Source organism: Megalops cyprinoides, chromosome 7, assembly GCF_013368585.1.
Source record: "Megalops cyprinoides isolate fMegCyp1 chromosome 7, fMegCyp1.pri, whole genome shotgun sequence".
In the NCBI taxonomy this organism is placed as follows: Eukaryota; Metazoa; Chordata; class Actinopteri; order Elopiformes; family Megalopidae; genus Megalops; species Megalops cyprinoides.
Genome location: NC_050589.1, coordinates 23,181,535 through 23,200,855, shown reverse-complemented (window position 1 = coordinate 23,200,855; position 19,321 = coordinate 23,181,535). Strand labels below are relative to the sequence as shown.

Sequence of the window (19,321 nt, the reverse complement as noted above, 5' to 3'; positions counted from 1 at the left end):
GCAGATAAAAAGATGATAAAAGTTAATATAGCTCTGGATCTAAAGACGATTTTAAAAAGGCAGCTTTGACACTCTTATGAAGAGCACTGAGAAGACACCATGCTTGCCAAAGAACAAAAACCATGTGAAAAAGTCAAAAAATATTTTACAGTTTGGTTGTTTAAAAAATCTGCAGGGATTTCAAATGAACAAAATATTATACATGGTATATGCATACACATTTAAAAAGCATCTTGTGTTCCCCTGCAGCCCTTTGCTTGGTATGGCAAACTTGTGTTTCACTTGTATCTCTGAAGCTGGGTGTGACAGTCACTATGGTGGCTGTGAGGCCTTACAGCTTCCCGTTCCCATCGTCCGTGTAAGATATCAGAACCTCTTTGGCTCGCCTGCCCACCCCCAGGGCTGTGAACCCCAACACTCTCCTGGCATCTCCAAGAAACTTCCCTTCTGTAAAGGAGAAAACGGGCGCATCAGCACAATATTGGTAGAATGGCAACTTCAGCAGCACACACTCACACATATTGAAAACACAGAATCAAGAGGCCCGGATGATTTAGTGGGCTGTGATGAATTCTGATGAAATAGACTCCCACTAGACAGGAAAATGTTCTCAATAGGGACGTTTTCTTTCTCATGTGCAATAGAATGTATCATTGTAGAAAACCACTGCAAAAAATGGTATCTCCATTTGCAAAGCTTCATGCTTTCTCAGCGGGATGAATGTAATGAGGCCTTAAATGGGTAGTGTACTTTCAGCATTACAAATGCAGCAATTTTTAGCTGCGTAGAATGGTAATGACTCTACAGCTCCGTTTAATTCCTTGCAAGCACTTCACAGTGTCAGGCTCTGCTAAACGCACTGCGATAATCACATTGAGAAAGGCACTCCGCTGAATTAAATGTGATTTATTGACTGGCTGATATAAAAGCAGGCGGTAAAAGCTGAGACCCATGAACTCACCACCACAGTAGTAGAGCAGCGCCAACCCCACTGCCACGCTGAAACAGCCCAGGAAGAAACAGGGACCTGTGAGGGAGAAGGGCCTTCATTTTCCCTGACTCAAGGACAGACCACATCAATCACAACAGGCTACCATCATAATGAATATAAATCCACTCTTTCACACATTTAATTCAAAGGAACTGCTTAAATGATGACCCATTCATTAGTAGGTTGCATGCACTTTTGTCTGTAGTAACTGCAGTAAAGCTTCCAAAGTGTGCAGTGCAATTATACAGGCTTATCTGCAGTGAACCAACAAAAAAGCACAAACTACTGTGTACTACGACCCTTTAAGAGATAAATGACACACCTTAGATAAGCAATGACATGTCTCGAATTTGACAAGATAACTTTGTTATCTAAATTCACGTTAACGGATATGCAGGCATATTAAAAATGTCCTCCACGTCTGTATGTACCTGTGTTATTATCACAAATGAGGGTCTAAGGAGTACCAAGACTAAGCAAATAAATGCTAATTTTGAAAGCTTTTTATTCAAAATTTCCAACACGTACAACAGGCTTGATTGATCTTAATTGGCCTGGAATTACGAGCTGCAACTGGATTCATCAGAGGACATAAATCGACCAGTTCTGTCTGTAATAATTTAAAAACTGTTTCCACCATCTTCAAAGAAAGTTATCCTCTGAAGAGGGGGGAAAAGAGGTGGGCCAATTATAAAAAAAATCATTAGTCTTAAGTAAAGCTCTTTACAGGACCAACTAAAACATTAAACTTGCGCATCAATGATAAACTCGAAGAGGTGTTGTACAAGATTCAAAAAGTAAAAAAAACATAGCATTTTACATCTCAAGGTCATTAGTAATTGTATTGTTTACCCCTGTCATTAAGAACAAATCTCTCCCTGAGGTCGTCAGCTGTGTTAGTCCCTGTTGGATCTGTGGTTTCTAGGAATAAAAGCAGTAAATGGTTAGTTTCACTGCAAAGAGCATAGCCAAGTGGCAGAAAATCAGTTTATGCTTAAAGCTGCTTCATTCTTCTGTCTATGGTTTGCAATTATGAAGCCAATCTTCCATGGGAAGGACGCAATTGTTACACATCATATTACTCAACATTACAACACACTGAACTCTGAAATGCAAAGAAAGCGCTTTAGCTGACATTGGATCCAGCTTGCTATAAAAGCAGTGCACAGTGACTTTCAAGGCAGATTTCACATCGGTAATCATGTTATTAGTCCATATTTGAGGTGCTTTTTTTCACAGAAAATTACTAAAAATGACAGGAGCTGGAAAATGTCAGCTTTCATGAAAGACAGAGACCTCACAAATGAGAATTCCTGCTGAGACACACCCCATGGAATAAGGTTATATAGACCAATCCACCAACAGTCATAGCTTCAAAGTTCTTCTATCAAAGCATGACTAAAGCCTCATTTGTACAGGGCTAAAAAAAATTAGGGTCTAATTAAAGGAAAAGGACCTCTGTGTTTACCCGAACAAGGGACAGGCTGTCTGAAGGCCACAGGGGTCCTCTGAGTGTTTCAAGGACTTCTGTAAACTGGTGACATTTTAAAAGTGACCAACAAATTCATTGTTAACAGATTTTCTTGTAGAGATAGTACAACAGATGTCCCAACTCACTGTAGTCATTAGCGAATCACCACATGGCAAACCTAATAAAGGCAAAGGGTTGTGAACCTTGGCATTCCATTCCCAATCAGTTTCCCAGTTCCAAATAATTTCCAGCCTTCTTCAATTTAGCATCTAATCACCTAATTCAGTTAGTCAGAAAAAATAAAAACCTACTCCACTCCCATCTAGATTCTAAATGTAAAAGGACAAACCAGATAAAAATATTCTTAAACATGACCAAATTTTAAATACACATATTTTAAATTTTTTTTCCTAATAGGGCCGGACACTATAGCAGAGTATTTTCTAGGAGGTTCCCATCCAAAAGGTTCTAGGTTTCTTAGTCCTGTAAGGGCATAAACCAGGGCTGATGGACAACTGTAGAACTGTAAAGGCTAGAGACAGTTTCAGTAAAAAGCAGAGTTGGATGGCGTAGGTCAGGTCACACATTAAGCCATGCCTCCCCAAACCAGCCAAACTTTAAAAAGAGGCACTAAAGTGACCGCATTCAAAGAGACTTTGGCTTGAGAGTTGACTTTAACATCTCACTGAGGTAAAAGTCCAACTTAATTTTCTGTGATATATTTGTCTTTGAAGCACAGTAGCCAGGCCTTATCAACCAAGGACGAAGGAGGGAGGCCAATAGGGGGAGGCTGCATCACACCAGCAGCGCAACTGCAGAACAAGGTGAATGTGAGAAGCGAAGTTGGTGGAAGTTCTCACCCCTGCGGCTGACACGGGTGGGCAAGCTGAAGTAGACATCCTCGGCATGGATGTGCAGTGCTCTGTAGAACTCATGACACGCCTCCTCCCCTTTCACCTGAAGGTGAGCCAGGAGCTCAGCAAACCGGATGCTGGTGGGCACACTCAGGTTCCGGAACTGTAGCAGGCAGACACAGGCAGCTAATCATCGGCATAAATCAACCCAAAGAGCTGCCATTTACAACCAACACCAGGAGTCAGAGACAATATGAAAATATTCAGCGTGCTTTGTGTCAGTTTAGTTTACCACAGATTATGCATTTTTGAAAGAAGTTATAAATTTCATTCAAACTCAGAAGCGCTGTTTTAGGACAGCAGTCTGAAGAGTAGTATTGCAAAAATAAACAACTGCATTAATGTAACCATACAGTGAAATAATCCACAGAATGTACCATGTAGAGGAGTTTTAACCCACACTTTTAGGGAACACTAAGACATTTTGCCAAAATTTGACATTTTTATCAAAAGTATGTTCTTTATTATTTATGTATTAGTATTGTTTATAATCTGAAAGTATAAAGTTGCTAGAAAATTTCAAGCACTTCTGCTCACACCAAAAAAAATCACACCACATTGCTGTCTCTAAGGCAAGTTTGAATGCATTCTCACACTGTCTATGTGAAAAGAAAAGAGAAAGACGCCATTCACATGCAGACTTTGAACTCTGTTCTAACACCTTCTGATGTATCAGTAAGGTGTTGATAAAATGCGAGACATTCGTTTGGCTTCAGTTGTTAAATGCTTCCAAACATGTAAATAAGATGTACAGAACTGCACAATTCCTACAAGAGGTCAGTTCACTAATGCAAATGGCTTACTGTAATCATTACAACCTTTCTGACAGAATTTGAATATTTTTATACCAATTAATGATGAAAGGTACACAGATATAAATATATATATTTATAGCTGCACTCTAAAGATTTAGCTTAGTTTCCAACATGGCTGGCTGTGTGGTGACTATGTGGGATTTTACCGTTACCTCACACCATCAAACTGGCCCACAAGAGACCATATTAAGCATGGTATGATAGCCATTTCTCTTGTTTTGGTGGTAACAATTATCCACATTAAACAATTACAAACAATATATTTTCATGTTTGCAACCGTAATCAATATGTAACCAACATCACATATTTATGGCCCAGCAAATGGATAGCATTTAACCCATGTGAAAGTGACTAAGTTCTCACACCTTTCTGCACCTAAGTGATACGTCAGAGGGCAAGAGGCTAGAATTCAAATGCCACATGTGAAAGAGCTCTGAAAGGCCTCTAAGGAGGACCCACAACAGCAGGACAAAGCAATTTATTACACATCCACAACGACAAATGAGGTATCACTATGCTACAATCCTGCTACACAACGAACAGAGAAGGCCTGAATATTTGTCTTACTAGGTCATTACTTTGCAGGTGAAAATGCTGACAAAGACTTTAACTCACTGCAAGTCATTTTGAAGTTCACCAAACAGATCTTCACATTGAAAAGCTACCACTATTGTTTTGGTTGGTTATGTTAGTACCAGATATTAACTTTAAATGTTTCTCATTAGAGTATCAGATTTTTGATGGGGTAATGGTCACTTAATTTTTTATACCCCTTCTTCAATACTGTAGTAAATAATCAAGGGGAAAAAGGTTCAGTGCGCCTTTAAAAATTGGGCCCCATGGCCTTTTCAGAGTGATACAGAGGTTCTTATCAGCAGCGCGTACTCACTTTGTGGGCCTCCTTGTCATTCAGTATTTGAGGATAAATTCTGTTAAGCTGCAAGACCAGCTTATCCACCAACTCAGTGTCCAGCCGTTGGTCAGCTACAAGGAACTGTGAGTCTTTTTGCAGCTGCTCATAGTAGCTGTCTGTGAGAAAAAAACATAAAGACTGCTGGTAAAGCAAACATAACTGACGATTTCCTCTACATTTATTTGTAATTCTGGAATTGACCCCACCCAGAAATAACTACCCCTAACAGCATTTTCCATTTTAGAAGAGGAGCTAAAAGAGAAAAAAACAAACAACTTGCAAAGACTCAAACCCTGTTTGTATAATAAGATCATGGACAACAGAAAGAGGGATACTGAAAAGCCTTCTTGGTTACCACCGATGGTATCAAAATCTGGTATCTGGGGCTCCGAGTCACCAACTAACATCACATACAACCATGCCAATGATTTTTAGTAACAAAATACTGAACTTTATAGCCACCACATAGAACATTCTGTTCCCACTGTTCCATCATGGCTTTTTTTCCCACACAGGAACTTCTAAATTCCTTGATGACTTAGATAGCCAACGGAACTGCTTAGCCAAACCAGGAAACTTATGAAGAGTATCTTGTCTCGTTTGTTGCTCCACTACTATTGGATGATATTTGTTGTTGTCACCTTGTAAATCACTGTGCGAACGCACTACGAGAGACTCTGGAACCGGAGTCAAATTACTTGTATGTGTAAAACCATGCTTGGCCAGTAAAGACTGATTCTGATTCTCATTGTCTCCCTAGTGATTTGGTCTCCGTCTATGCTGCACTGGATTTGATCAATGAGATAAAAAAGCCACAAAATCCTGTGAAGAAATTCCTTCATTGCCTGTTGTTTTCTACCATGGTGCTGTTTCACTCCACATGTAGTGTACTGCATTCTCCCGCTAAAGCCAAACTGACAGCGATACTGCACTGCACATTCCTGTGATATTTCATTCTATCAGCGGCTTATTCATCAGATGCTTCTCATGGCCACAGGGGGAAAAACACACACTAAAATCTCCCTGTGATGTCAGTTTTGATCATTTTAATTAATGATCTAATTTTTAATTAAGCACACAGATTCATTTTCACATACATTACAAATTATTTATTGTCCAGACAACTGCACAGTCATGCCTGATGTGTCTGACAGCTAAGTCTTACATTTCAGCACTGAAAAATTTAGCAGTATATTTTTACAGGCAGGATGGGAAATTGGAAAATTTTAAAGTAACTATTATGACATCAACATGAAAGTTTTGACACCCAGACACTCAGAATACAAAAAACAACAGCAGTAGTACAATGAAACAAACAGCTGTCCACCGGTTGTAATACCAAATATATGTTTCTTATTCAAGACACTAAGACCACTTTTTTAGCTAATGGAAGATTAAAATTAAATTGCAAAGCCTTCCAAACTGTAAAACTTCACTATCTGAAACAACACATCAAGAGGACTGGTTTTTAGTTGTCAAAGAAGCATAAGTTAAAATGTCACATTAACTCAGTGATATTTACTGAATTTAGTATGATGGTTCCTTTTTAAAGCAACGGTAAATTGAGCCTTTAAGAGTAATTAAGTTATTTCTGTGTTTTATATTCAAGGATGGGAGGAACCTCTTTTTCTGCGCTATCAAATGGTTATTTGTTATGTATGTACTGTGTTTGTGTGTACTGCAGTAATTAATGTATTTCAAGCTGCTTAAGATGTTTAAAATTACTAACTTGCTAGTAACTGACAGTCATCTCCAATAATAAAACTTCATTCTAAATATTTTATAGAATGCCATCCCTATTTCTAAACCCATTTTATTTAAACACTTTGTAGTAGCACATCACCATTACCACACCTTCTATACCTCTTAAACTGTTATACAAGTTATATTGTTCTTATGTTATTAACCCTTACAACACCATATCTTAGCTATTCTTACCACCAACCTTAGTTATCCTCATCAAATATTGCTTATACTATTCATCTATACATTACAATAATTAAGTATCTCTACTAACCGTACACATCATATTCACCTTTAACATATAACATTATAAACGTTGTTGTTTATCTTATCGTACAACACCGAAAAAAATGCTGCACTTCATTCATATGAAAACTGTTTTCATGCCCTTACAAAGTTTCTGTAGACATTTACATTCTAGTATTTGATGACAGTACCCATATATGCCAAACAACATTCAAATCGCCACTAGATAATTTATTCATGCTTACGTTTCATCGGGAGCAATCAAGTCATATACATGCGTGCAACGCATTCCTTTGCTATGGAAGCGACCCATAGACTGACGGGGCAGGATAATGATTTTAACTGGGGATAGGATTAGCTCCAGAAATTCTAATTAAAACCCTAATGCCTTCCCACTCAACAGAAACACAGCTGATCTAATCCCTACTGAAGTTAACTCATACCTTCCACGCTGAGATGTGCTTAATGGTTAATCATCTGCTTTTACATAAGCCTGACACTAACAGACAAACGAGTAAGCCTAGAAGGTTTATTCGCAAATCTTAAAAAGATATCGGCTGTTTATCTACAATAGACCTAAAATGACGTGTTGACTCGAGGCGCTTTGCAAGAATCTGAATTTTTATTTCATGTATTTTACCCATTCACTTGCTCCACGTGCATTATCGATATGTTTTACACCTTTTACGTTGAAATTACAGAGTGCATATACACTGGTATACAAATAACCAGACCACTGGTAGCCAACGTTGCCTTGCATAAAGGAATGGTTGAGAAGAAGGGCTGGCTGGCTAGCTAGCTAGCCAACTGAACAATTTAGGTATGATAGTTACTTGCACCAAAGATCAGCAGTGACGACGAGCAAGGGGAAAGAAATTATCACAACATCTGAGTATTTTCATAAATAATCGGTAGTTGTATGTTGGAATCAGCTGCATAATGTTACTTTACTGCTAACTGGCTAGCATGCTGGTTTAGAATGGAAGGTCATCCAGCAACAAGTCGTGATGACATGAGAGGGTCCTTTTAACAGACTACAGTATTTATAACGACTGTGCAAGTTATAACCATAGTGTGTCCAAAACCACTTTAGATACCAAACAAGGTAACTAGTTTCACAAACCTGCCATAATGGAAACTCTTGCTACTTTCCCCTTTCTTTATAAATGGTGCGCCTTCTTTCGCTTTCCCGAGTTCGTAATTTTTCGCCCCTCCCATCCTGGAACATCCGCTCCTGCGACGCCGCCCAGTGTTGGGTTTCTGTTACAGGCCAGTGGCATGCGCTGCGTGTGCAAACTGCTTGGTGACAAGTTGTTGCGGTGCGCGGGTCAAGGACAAACTTGCAAAAAAGAGCAAAGCGCTTTACACAATATGCAAAATGCGCGAAGTGCTCAAATAATAATTCTGATGCTCAGCTGTGCGTGTGGCTCCAGTTGCTCCGGAAATCATTATACAAAATAAGTACCTTTGATATTTCAAAATGAGTAGGCTACATTAATCAACAGAACCGTGAACCTGTTTAACCCCAAACATGTCGTTGATCTTACCTTTAATTAATCAAATTATTAAAGTATTTGTGGTGGACAATGCATGGCTGCACGGTGCATCAACATTTTTGCAGCCAAATAAGGTGTTTACTTTTTGGCCAGAGGGTGTCCCCACTTACGTATGATCTGATAGCTGCAGTAACTGTAGTCCGCACTTTATATTTATATTAAACTACAGGGGCTGCAGTGAGCAACAGCTGAACGAAGTAAAGGGAGTTGGAAACGTCTACTGTCTGTAGATGTGGATAAAAACCATGCCGAAATGTTTATGTTCTTCCAACCCATGGGGCTTATTTCATTGACTCATTCATAGCTGGTGGAGGTTAAACGACTTTGATATGTGGACTTCTGAGTTCAGTTACGAAATGCTGCCAACTACAGCGTTCTACTCTCGCACATGTGTTCATAAAGAATAGTTTTACTCTTATTTTACTGTATTAAAAGGCCAACACGATTAATGACATGTATACAGTTAAAAGGAAATATTAAGGAACACATAGCTGTGTCTTCCTTGTCTTTCTTATCAAATGATTTGAGACAAGGAACACCAAAACGTTTAGCCCTTACGAACCTCTGAAATCTGCCCTCTTCTATGAACTTGCACATTCATTATTATTTTATCTAATATTAAGCCTACTGTTTATTAAACCATACCTGCTCCATCATGTATTTTCTTTAGATCGCAAAGGTTACAGCAGTGTGCCAAAAGGCTACGTAAGCGAACATACACACAAATGAATTGCCTGAGAATTTGAACAAAATCTCCAATACATATTCCAGCGGGAGGTTCTTCTGAGAACATATTCATAAAATGTGAGATGTGACAAATGTAAAAAGAAGACAGCATTTCCAACCAGTGAAAATTATTAAAATATAATTTAATGGATATGTTTATTTAATAAAGGTGTCCCTTACACTGCCACATTGTTCTATTAAACATAGTCGGGAGAAAATTATTTTATCATGGTCATTTTATTCAGCAACCTCAAATTACAGTATCCCAAGTACAAAGTACTTTAATGTACAAAGTATTACAACTGTGGTGCTGTAAATAATCCAACTGGCACGAGCATTCAACCACTATCAGTCATTGGTCACTTCAAGTTTTCCATAGGAAAATGTAAAAATGTTTTTCTATAATCAGTCTTTATCATGTTACAATCCAACAATGAAAAATATGATTGAAGAATCCACAGATCATACATAACAGCACTGACAACAGTAAAATTGTCCATATTTATCAAATTGTCCATAGTTTACTATTCTGCAAGCATAGAGAAATTGTTCTTCAAAAACAAATCAGTTTAACTGTACCAATGTGCCTTTGTATTCTCTTCCATCAAAACCAAAAAAGCAACTGCCTGTTTTCCCACATAATGTAACTAACATAAGTAATTTATTCCCTTACTCAGAGCCAGACTTTATAATGTTTTGTGCAATGTAAAAAAAGAAAAAAGAAACAAAATGTAAGTATGTTGAAATTATAGACCAAATAAGTAAGACTGTGTCTAAAACCACCCTCTCACCCCATCCCTTTCAGTGGATGTTTAACATTTTTTTAAAAAAATGTTAGCATCCTTTATAATACTATTTGCATTTATGCAAGGAGCATTCACCACCAAAGAAAGATCAGCGCTTTGAGCTCTCTGCTTATAATACAAAAAGTTAAGGGTCATCAGGTCATCACAAAGCCAGCACTTTCACAGAAGTGCTTAGAGGGGGCAGTTGAGGGCATGACAAGCCCTGTCCCCTCACCTACAGTACTGGGACAAACTCAGTGTAGCCAGTGACACATGCCCGAGGGAGGGGAGTTAGTGAATGCGGGTGCAGATGCAGTTTTAGACACAGCCTAGTACTATTATGGAGGGCGGATAATCACACAGTCAGGCTGAAGAAACACCATGCTGTCACAATTAACAAAGCGACCATCACAGAATACAATGGTTGAGTGTTCTGGTCCAGGAACACCTGTGAAAACCAAAGTTTTCTAAGGCTATTTAGAAAAAAAATGATCAGAATGCCCAAACATGAAATGATAGAATCAGTGATCCCATCATGCATAAACCTGCCCTGTATTACAAAGGAATAGCTGAATAAGTAGTCAGAAGTACATACAAATGTATTTTACTACAAATGCAATGAGAGCAAAAATACAGACAGTGGTCCACACTCCCACTTCAATGTGTTTATCTCAGTTGTGCCAGTCCTTAATTACAGCTTTCACTCATTATGTCTAGTTGGTCCCACACATGTTTAGCTATGGGCCTTTACTGCCCCACATGCACGCAAAATACTTTAGTAAATCTGGCCTTACATTCTCTTTGCAAACTAAACTATTAATCGTGGATCTATGGACTAAGTTTCCAAAAGGAAACAGAATGAAAGGAAAATAAACCAAGAAAGAGATTCTCGCTAGCTAAAGGCAGTTTTCCCATTGAAAGTGCAAAACGCTTTCTGTAAATCCGTGAGGACTACAGCGCTCAGTCTTGTAATGGTTGCATTTAAGGCACAAGTGCTTCTGTTCTGGTGCAAGCAAAGGGTGCTGCCTGTCTCTGCTTGGTTGTGGTCCACTTGCTGATTGGTCGCTCTGCCTCACACAGATATGATGCGTGTAGGACGCTCCTGAGTGCAGAGTGGGTGTCTGTACTTCTTGTGAAGGTTGTCCATATGCGGCCCACTCACTGCCGCAATTCCTCTCTCTGCTGGGTCAAAGCAACGAGCCGTGCCTGGGTTCTGGGAGTGCAGGCTGATGGCTGGGCCATACTCTCTGTAGGGGACAGAGTATGGGGCAGATGTGGAGGCCGGAGCACGGCCATTCATTGCACATGGGTAATCATAATAACACCTGTGGAGAAGACACACACATAATGCGGTTAGTTCTGTTTCAAGTACTCCCTGCCTGGGTGATCCAACATTAGGTCCAAACAAACAACACATCAACAGAAAGCTCCTTTATGATGGTAATCACTAAACAAACCCAGCAAGCTATTTAACCATTATTTGTATGCAGTTGATTCTATTCATTTCCTGATTTATTTTTTCTTATAAAGTTACAGGAGGCAAAGTGAGTCTTACAAAATAAAAAGTGAGGTTAACCTTGCATGAGTGCTGTTGTATAATTGGGCCTCTTATTTTTCTTATTTACACAGCAAGGAAAAATGACAGAGATAAATATCAGGAATCAACCAGAGCTGACTTCAGAATGGAAAAAAATGCTCTCAAAAACCTGCCAAGAATTCTGTGAAGCAGAGTTTGTTTAGATGTGCTCACATTATACAGAGAAAAATGCAGAGAAAAATGCTCAGAGAAGTCTACAATTGGTGGAAATATGCTTGCGTTTCAAGGCAGAAATTGTATAATTCTGATTCAGAGTGCCACAGTCTATGCCAATTGCACAGGCACCCGAGTCACAAGTGGCTCTGTCAGCAAGGCGTTCACTTTGAAGACAGCCTGAGCACTACAGATTGGGTTTGAAACAGGCTATGTCGCTTGCTGACAATGACCAGGACAGTGGTGAAACAAACTTGTTTTGTTCGGCTGGGAACAGGGCTGGGTAGGTTGGCCAGGTTTTACTCGTGTCTCTGACGTCAACGGAGTAAAACCTATCATCCAATTAGTGCCCATTTCACTCACTGTCGTGTGCTGTGTGAAATAACTGATGGCTGTATGCGAAAGCGTCAGAGGATTGCATTTGTCAGCGCTCAGCTCTCCGTTGCAAATGCAGAGGTTGTCATGGGGAGACAAGCCTATTGTACGACTGGCAATTCTCAAACAGGGTGGCATAAAAGGATAGAAAGCATAACATATACAAATAAGACAGGAAGCTGAATGGAAAGCTGGGGTGACAGTAGGCAGGTGTATGCTCACCTGCAGAAACCCATGTTGTCACGCCCAGTGAGGCTCCGAGACTCTTCCCCGGCTATCTTCTCCTTTCTTGTGTTGTTGTTGTTATTTCTGCCTTTCTGGCCATAATATGATGCTTGCATCTCCTCCAGCTCCTCACGCTCCAGCTGGTGCCATAGCTGTGTCTCCCTGGAGATACATCGCAGCAGAATCACATAATAACACAGAGTGTCCAGTGAGAGCTCTCAGCACACTGAATATAACAAGTATGGCGATACATTAATACCATAATTATGCTGATGACATTCAGCAGAGGGAGTACTGTGCATTGTAACACTGACTACATGACATACACTCATGTATACTGAATTCCTTCTTTCCAAGGGAAACTTCGGTAATTCTTAAACAGTCAATGTTTTACCTCACTATTGTAATTTTTTTCTCTGGGAAAAGCACTGAATAAAACTGAGATGTCATTTGTAACTGAACCAAAAATACAAGCTTCACTGTCCGTGCCAATCCCACTAAAAGCGTATGTCCATCAACATACAAAATCAAGAAAAACCACTGAGTTGATGAGTCACCTAGGCTATAAAATTGTTTCATCTTGTGAGGAAGTCCTGAATTCCCCTCACCTCTCGTGCCTCCTCCTCTCCTGTTTCTTGACACACTTCAGCAGACAGCAAGTGAGGAAGGCCATGGACATCAGCAAGATGATGGCACAGCTAATGATGGAGGCGATCACAGCCACCCTGAATCCAAAGTCCTCATACCTGGACAGTGCTATGAACAGACACAGACATGGGTTTTATTCGATGTTATGCGAACACGAATTCAACCAGGTTCAGCTCAGTCACTATTCATAAGGAAACAGCTTCTGATGCTTTCCTGGCCCACACATAACCTTTTCATGACGCTGTTGGGACTCTGTGACAGCATGACAATGATTCTATAAGTTTATGGGAACGTTGTCACAACTCTCTATTTGCTGGGCAAAAGTTTTCATTGTGGTGACACTTCCTTTCCAACAAGACTTACACATGCAGTTAGCTGGTAGGTTTCTCTTATCTCTAATGAAGAGCCTGCCAATTCAAAGCAGATTAAGATAAAGCTTTGCCTTCTTAGTTTAGTCACATTGCTGACCATGTGCCACACTGTCACCTTCCATTGTTCCCCTACAGTGATTACGTGTCTATACAACTGAAACAGATACTTTCTAAGCTTCTTTCTGCAATTGCTGAAATTTTACAGAACAATTAACAACAAAGCCACTACTTAGAATTATCACACTGGCTTGATTATGCAGCAATTACACCGTTTCCAGTTTATGCTTCCTGAATTTGTAATTTGCTTTTGAAAACCTAGAAATACAAGCACAAGCACACAGATTTTCATTTTTTAAATAAACTCTGAATTCAATGAATTATTCATGAAAAAGGAACTGATGCCTTTGATTCAATCAGCTATTTACTTTGTATCTGTGTGCTATACTTCATAAAGCCAGATATTCTTATCAGTAAATTGCAAATTAAGAAACACCATCTCCTCCCTATGGTTTTCACGTCTGGAGATAAAGAGGTTATAGGTTTTTTGATTATAACCCCACAAAAATGGATATATGTATCAAAAGGCACATGCTACTACTACTAATAAAATAACAATGCATCTAATTTGTAAAGCACCTTTCTGAAACCCAACTCTGGTGCAAATAACTGAAAAATAATAAATTTTTAAAAGCAGCAAATAATATTAGGAAACAAAGGGAACCAATATGTTAAAAGAGGTTTTATGGGGAAAGAGCATTACAGTGGCAGCCAAATAGAGCTAGATGAACACACCAAAGATGGAGGAACATCACAACACACTTCCATTAGACTTCTGTTGTACAAATAACAGTTCTGCTGCAGTATATGCATCAATTGGGAAAATGTAATTTCTTCAACATACATCCTAAATGAAAGTATATATATATATATATATATATATATATATATATATATATATATATATATATATATATATATACACAAGAGTGGTTAAAATGATTAACAAATTAGACATAATATGATATATGAAAATATATATGGTGTATATGAAAATGGAGGCCACCCTGGCCAACAACCTTTGAGGTCATAATTGTTTCAGCATCTCCTAAATTAAAGTTATTTAATCTCTCAAGAAGTCAACTCAAAGCGTGCACTTTTGAGGCACATCAATGATTTCTTTCCCTCTGCCTAAACATCCATTTCTTCCACCATGTACTCTACCAACTGCCTCAGAGTTACTCCACAAATATCCCAAGCTCAAGTAGAGCTAGGAACTCAAGAGCTAGGAAATCAACACTACACAAGCAAAGAAAATCTCCTTCTTGGTCACTCTATGGAACAATTCCTTTCAGGATATTTGAGCTCAGCGCCAGCATTGTGATAGTGATCTGGACAGAGGTACTGCCATATCAGTGGGGATCTGGATCGATGGTTCTCAGAAACCATCCTTGTGGAAAGTGCTGCCTTTGTCACTCAGAAACCAAAGGATTAACGAAATCTCCTACTGCGAAACAGAGGGCAACCTCAGCCTGAGATAAAACTGGAGACACTACTGTAATGACTCTACACTCTGAAACACAGATGCTACTCTCGAAGGAATTCTGTCTACACCTCCCTGTGGTGTGAGTGAGTCTAAAATGAGTAGAGGGAGGGACAGGATTGGTGGCATATGAGAGCTATGCTAGTTTAAACATACACCAAAAGAACATGATTAAACATTCCTCGTGCTAGTGTCAGTGCATTCTCTGCCTGCTGTACATACGTTTGCACCAGGGTGTTCCCCCTGTCCACTGGGTGCTGTTGCTGTTCCAGACACAGGACACCACTCCCTCCCCAACTAGCCGGTGTTTGGATGGGCACTGGAAGGAAATCACCGTTCCCACATTCGTGCCATTGCCTTGGATGAGTTTCAAAGTGCCCAAGGCAGGCAGGGGCATTGGGGTACACTGACCTGTTAAAAGAAGAGAAAAATGGTGAATGTCTCTATATGCACTCACACATTACAAGAGTGTCCTGTGAGCATCACTCTTCAGACATTTGCCTGTTGAAGTATAGAGAAGTATTTCCTGGCTGTGAAAAACAAGACCATGGTCCTAGGACTGGCCCCTCCACTTACCTGCAGTAGATCCTGTGTACAGATACACACCTTCAGACAGAATATTTCAAACTGCAACGCAGGCTTGCAGTAAACATGCAGGTCAGTATACAGTGCCTCATTGGCTCACGGCACGTTCTAAAGCACACGTACAGAAAATATTTTAACAAGTGCCTGAAGATACACTCAGTGACTCAGCACCTCTGTTACTGCGTTTTGTGGAAGCTAGAGCTGACTGCATCAAAGCAAGAAATCTAATAAATGATTAAATAAAAGACTTGCCTGCTGTGTGGAAAGTTATGATTCCATACAGGGAATATTTAACACCTAGTTAAACCAAGCACTGAGATGAGTGAATCATTTTCGCTATTATGTAAAATTAAATGCAGGTTTCAGCAACGTTACAGCAAAGGGTGATGCTACTGACAATATTACTTATTCATATGGATCTGTATTTTATTCAACATTGTTCTGCCACTGCAATTCTCCTGAGCTACCACAAGAGGTCCCACTGGCTGTGAAATTTAAACAACAATAGTCAAGAACACTGTCGTGTTCATATTCATTCACTTGAAACAATGTAAATTTGCGATTGCGTTTCTGCTTTCTGGCAGTTTTATGGCGCTTTTTTGTTACTGATAACTTGAAGTGGATCAATTTCAAATATATGAGTCATTTTAATATATTCTAATTTGTAGTGTGTTGACAGTTCAAGACACTTTTGCATACCTATTTTGGAAACAAATGACAAACGAGTTTCCAGTGCATAGGTCATTATGTGTCATACAGTTTGGCAATGTATGCAAATAGGCCTATAGCGAGCACTCTTGGCAGTGTGTTAGGCAGCAGGTGCAGTTGAGGTGAACATGTTCATTCAGCAAGTTTGTCCTGGATTCTTCTTAGGATGAAGGAGGTTGCATTAATATGCAGTGGTGAAGTCCCAAGGTTCAAAGACAATAAAGCCATTCACATACAAAAGCTGGCCAGCTAACAAGTGCCCACCTTCAAGGTGACGTCTTTAACAGCCTACAATCCTCACTGCACTTTCAAATGGATACTTTATTTTAAAAGAATCTATTGGCCTGCGGTTTTGCACATCTTGTACATAGCCTCGGTGTCAATCATCTACGGTTTCCACTGGCTCATTTAGCCTTGCTGCAAAAGTTTTTTTCGGTTTTGCAGACTTTTTACGCCAGCGTTACTTTTTCACTATTTTTAACTAATCCTCTGAAATTACCTAGGAAACATTCAGTTTCCTCTAAACGTAAATAAATTGCATGGAAAATTGACCTGCCAGTGAGGAGCTAGGCTCAGTCATGGCAGGTTACTGCTGCCTTAAAGTGAGGGCAAGTTGAAATTTAAGTGGGGTAGTGTAAATATATTCTATGCGATTTAAACCATATTTACTTAGATAATATACGTCTGCTGTTCGTGCATTTCAGTTTTTTGTCATCACAATTGGGTTAACTAGTTTGGTCAGTAGGCTATTCCTGCTTTCAAGAACAACGTAGGCCTATATGTTCAAGAACAAACCGATACAACTTTTGTAAAATAATAATCGAATTAACCTAACGGATGATAGTGTCAGTGACATTTAAATATTTCAAAGGTTCTTGTTTATATCGTGTAATACATCTTGTTTACAATTATAAATCACCTGTATTTTGGATCTATTGTGCCTTAGACTACTGATATCTGCTGTTAAAGCGGACACTTTTGCTAGGTTACTTTTCAGAGAAAATGTTAAAAATTTCCATGGGCGTGGCGTACATATAAAACGTATGAATTGTACACAGAAAAAACTAGTTAATAGGATTTTGATGCTGCTAGATGAAAAGGATATCTAGGTGTTCTCTCACAATTCACTCCGCCTTCCAACTACACTGAATATACAGTTTTAACATGCCATTCTTACTGGAAACGCGCTGCCAGAAATTCTATAATCTATCAATTTGTATCAGTCTGCATGGTAAAAATAATGTTACGGTAAGTTTCTCCAGTCTTTCGCCAACACTTCGTCTTATCATAAACGAACTAAACCAGAATACAATTGCTAACAGTAGTGTAGCTGTGGGCAATTATAATGACCCGTTAATCGTAACAAAAAAATCAGGAAAAATGACGCATCACTTCCGAAGTAGAAGTTTGCATATAATGGATAACAATATCATATAGTAAACAGACAACTTCCTTCCACTCAGACTGAAAATACAGAAAGCACACGATATTACTTGTCAAACATATTATGTTGCTACCAAAACATGCAATGCAACCGACACACTACACTATCTTCAATAAAATATTGATTTCCCAATCTGAAATGTATGCACATATGATTCCCAAATTTGTCTTGCGACAAATAAACACACCTACAGTCCTCTGTCACATTTAATTATAAAGGAGAAACACAAAGATACTTTAAAACTTTTAAACCCTTATAATTTTTTTTACCCCAAAACTGAGCGGATAATATACATCTCGGACGGAACAGCATGCATAATATGACAACATGCGGTCAGTACCGTAGCCTAGCCTAATAAAGTCAAATGAATACGTGCTTGTGTTGGCTATTCCTATTTCACGGAACACTGCGAAGCGTTCATAACAACTGAGTCCACATAAAGATTCGGGTTTTTTCCCCCTCATGGTGTAGCTAAATAGATTAGTAAGAGGAACTAGTGACACCGTATTATTTTGCTGGCATTCCTCTCTTACCTGTCTGATTACGGGCATGGTTTCCGTTTTCAGGAGATAATATAGTCCTTGAAATGTCAAACACTGAAGCTGTTACCGTTGACATATCAGATCTCAAACGGCCGTTGTCTCTTTTCTTCACGTGTGCAGAAACCAGCACTCCGGCACACCGCGCTCCAGCAGTAACGATCCAGGTGTTGAAGCCTCGATGCCTTCGACTGCTCTGAATTCTAGCTGCTCAGAGAGCTTAATTATCCATCAAGCCTCTTTTGGATCGCAGTCCAATGAATTAACGACGCACACGGGGGCACGCCGTCCCAGATGATCTTCCTCTGTCTGCTTTCATCAAAATGTGACCGTTACCTACCAGTACGTTAATCATGCGCAGATATTGCTCTTGTTTTAACCAGCGACGTTTCCGTTGCACGCACCGGCTGTCACATACTTCCTCTCCACGGTTTCGTGTTGACACGAGTTCTGTTATCTTCAGATTTAGCTATTCGCGTCGCCCCACCTCTTGCATTACCCTGCCCATTTCCTCCCATCGCATCGTTGCACTTGGGCTTTGTTCATGTTTGGTACAGTTGGGCAAAAATGTTTATTTTTGACATATTTACCATATGTGCCCACATTACTGTGTTTGTCCAAATTATTAGCCAGACGCTACTGAATGGATCCCCAATACAAGAAAATAATATGGCATCACTGTAAATCAGGAGTGATCCTGGAGTATAATGCAGCGTTAGAGTCGGTTGAAGACTCAGGAAGTTATACACAGGTATAGTTGTAGCAATCTACACTGGGATTATCATGGTAAAAGTCTGTTGTGAGTTGAATTAGGACTAGCATTATGACCTCAGTCTGTCTGATGGAAGGGTTATCCAGTGCAACATGAAACATCTATGTTGATTTTTTTTCTGGGTTGTCTAGAACCTTTTGATTTAGTCTAGTTTGAGTAGGACTACAACTTAGAAGACATTTGTATGCATGTGTTTAAGTGTG

The 19,321-nt window shown here is 39.4% G+C and overlaps 2 protein-coding genes across 2 annotated transcripts; both read right to left on the bottom strand.

Moving 5' to 3' along the window:
• Positions 1–246: 246 nt before the first annotated feature.
• Positions 247–8,296, bottom strand: LOC118781370 (caspase recruitment domain-containing protein 19-like). Its single transcript, XM_036534372.1, has 6 exons — positions 8,218–8,296; positions 5,082–5,221; positions 3,323–3,479; positions 1,844–1,912; positions 962–1,027; positions 247–447 (listed from the first exon to the last, which is right to left on the bottom strand). The coding sequence occupies exons 1-6, from the start codon at positions 8,222–8,224 to the stop codon at positions 332–334; spliced, it is 555 nt and encodes a 184-aa protein (XP_036390265.1). The 5' UTR covers positions 8,225–8,296; the 3' UTR covers positions 247–331.
• Positions 8,297–10,318: 2,022 nt separating this feature from the next.
• LOC118781235 (sushi domain-containing protein 3) lies at positions 10,319–18,740 on the bottom strand. Its single transcript, XM_036534182.1, has 5 exons — positions 18,341–18,740; positions 15,293–15,481; positions 13,120–13,267; positions 12,509–12,673; positions 10,319–11,486 (listed from the first exon to the last, which is right to left on the bottom strand). The coding sequence occupies exons 1-5, from the start codon at positions 18,423–18,425 to the stop codon at positions 11,234–11,236; spliced, it is 840 nt and encodes a 279-aa protein (XP_036390075.1). The 5' UTR covers positions 18,426–18,740; the 3' UTR covers positions 10,319–11,233.
• Between the last annotated feature and the right edge of the window lie 581 nt (positions 18,741–19,321).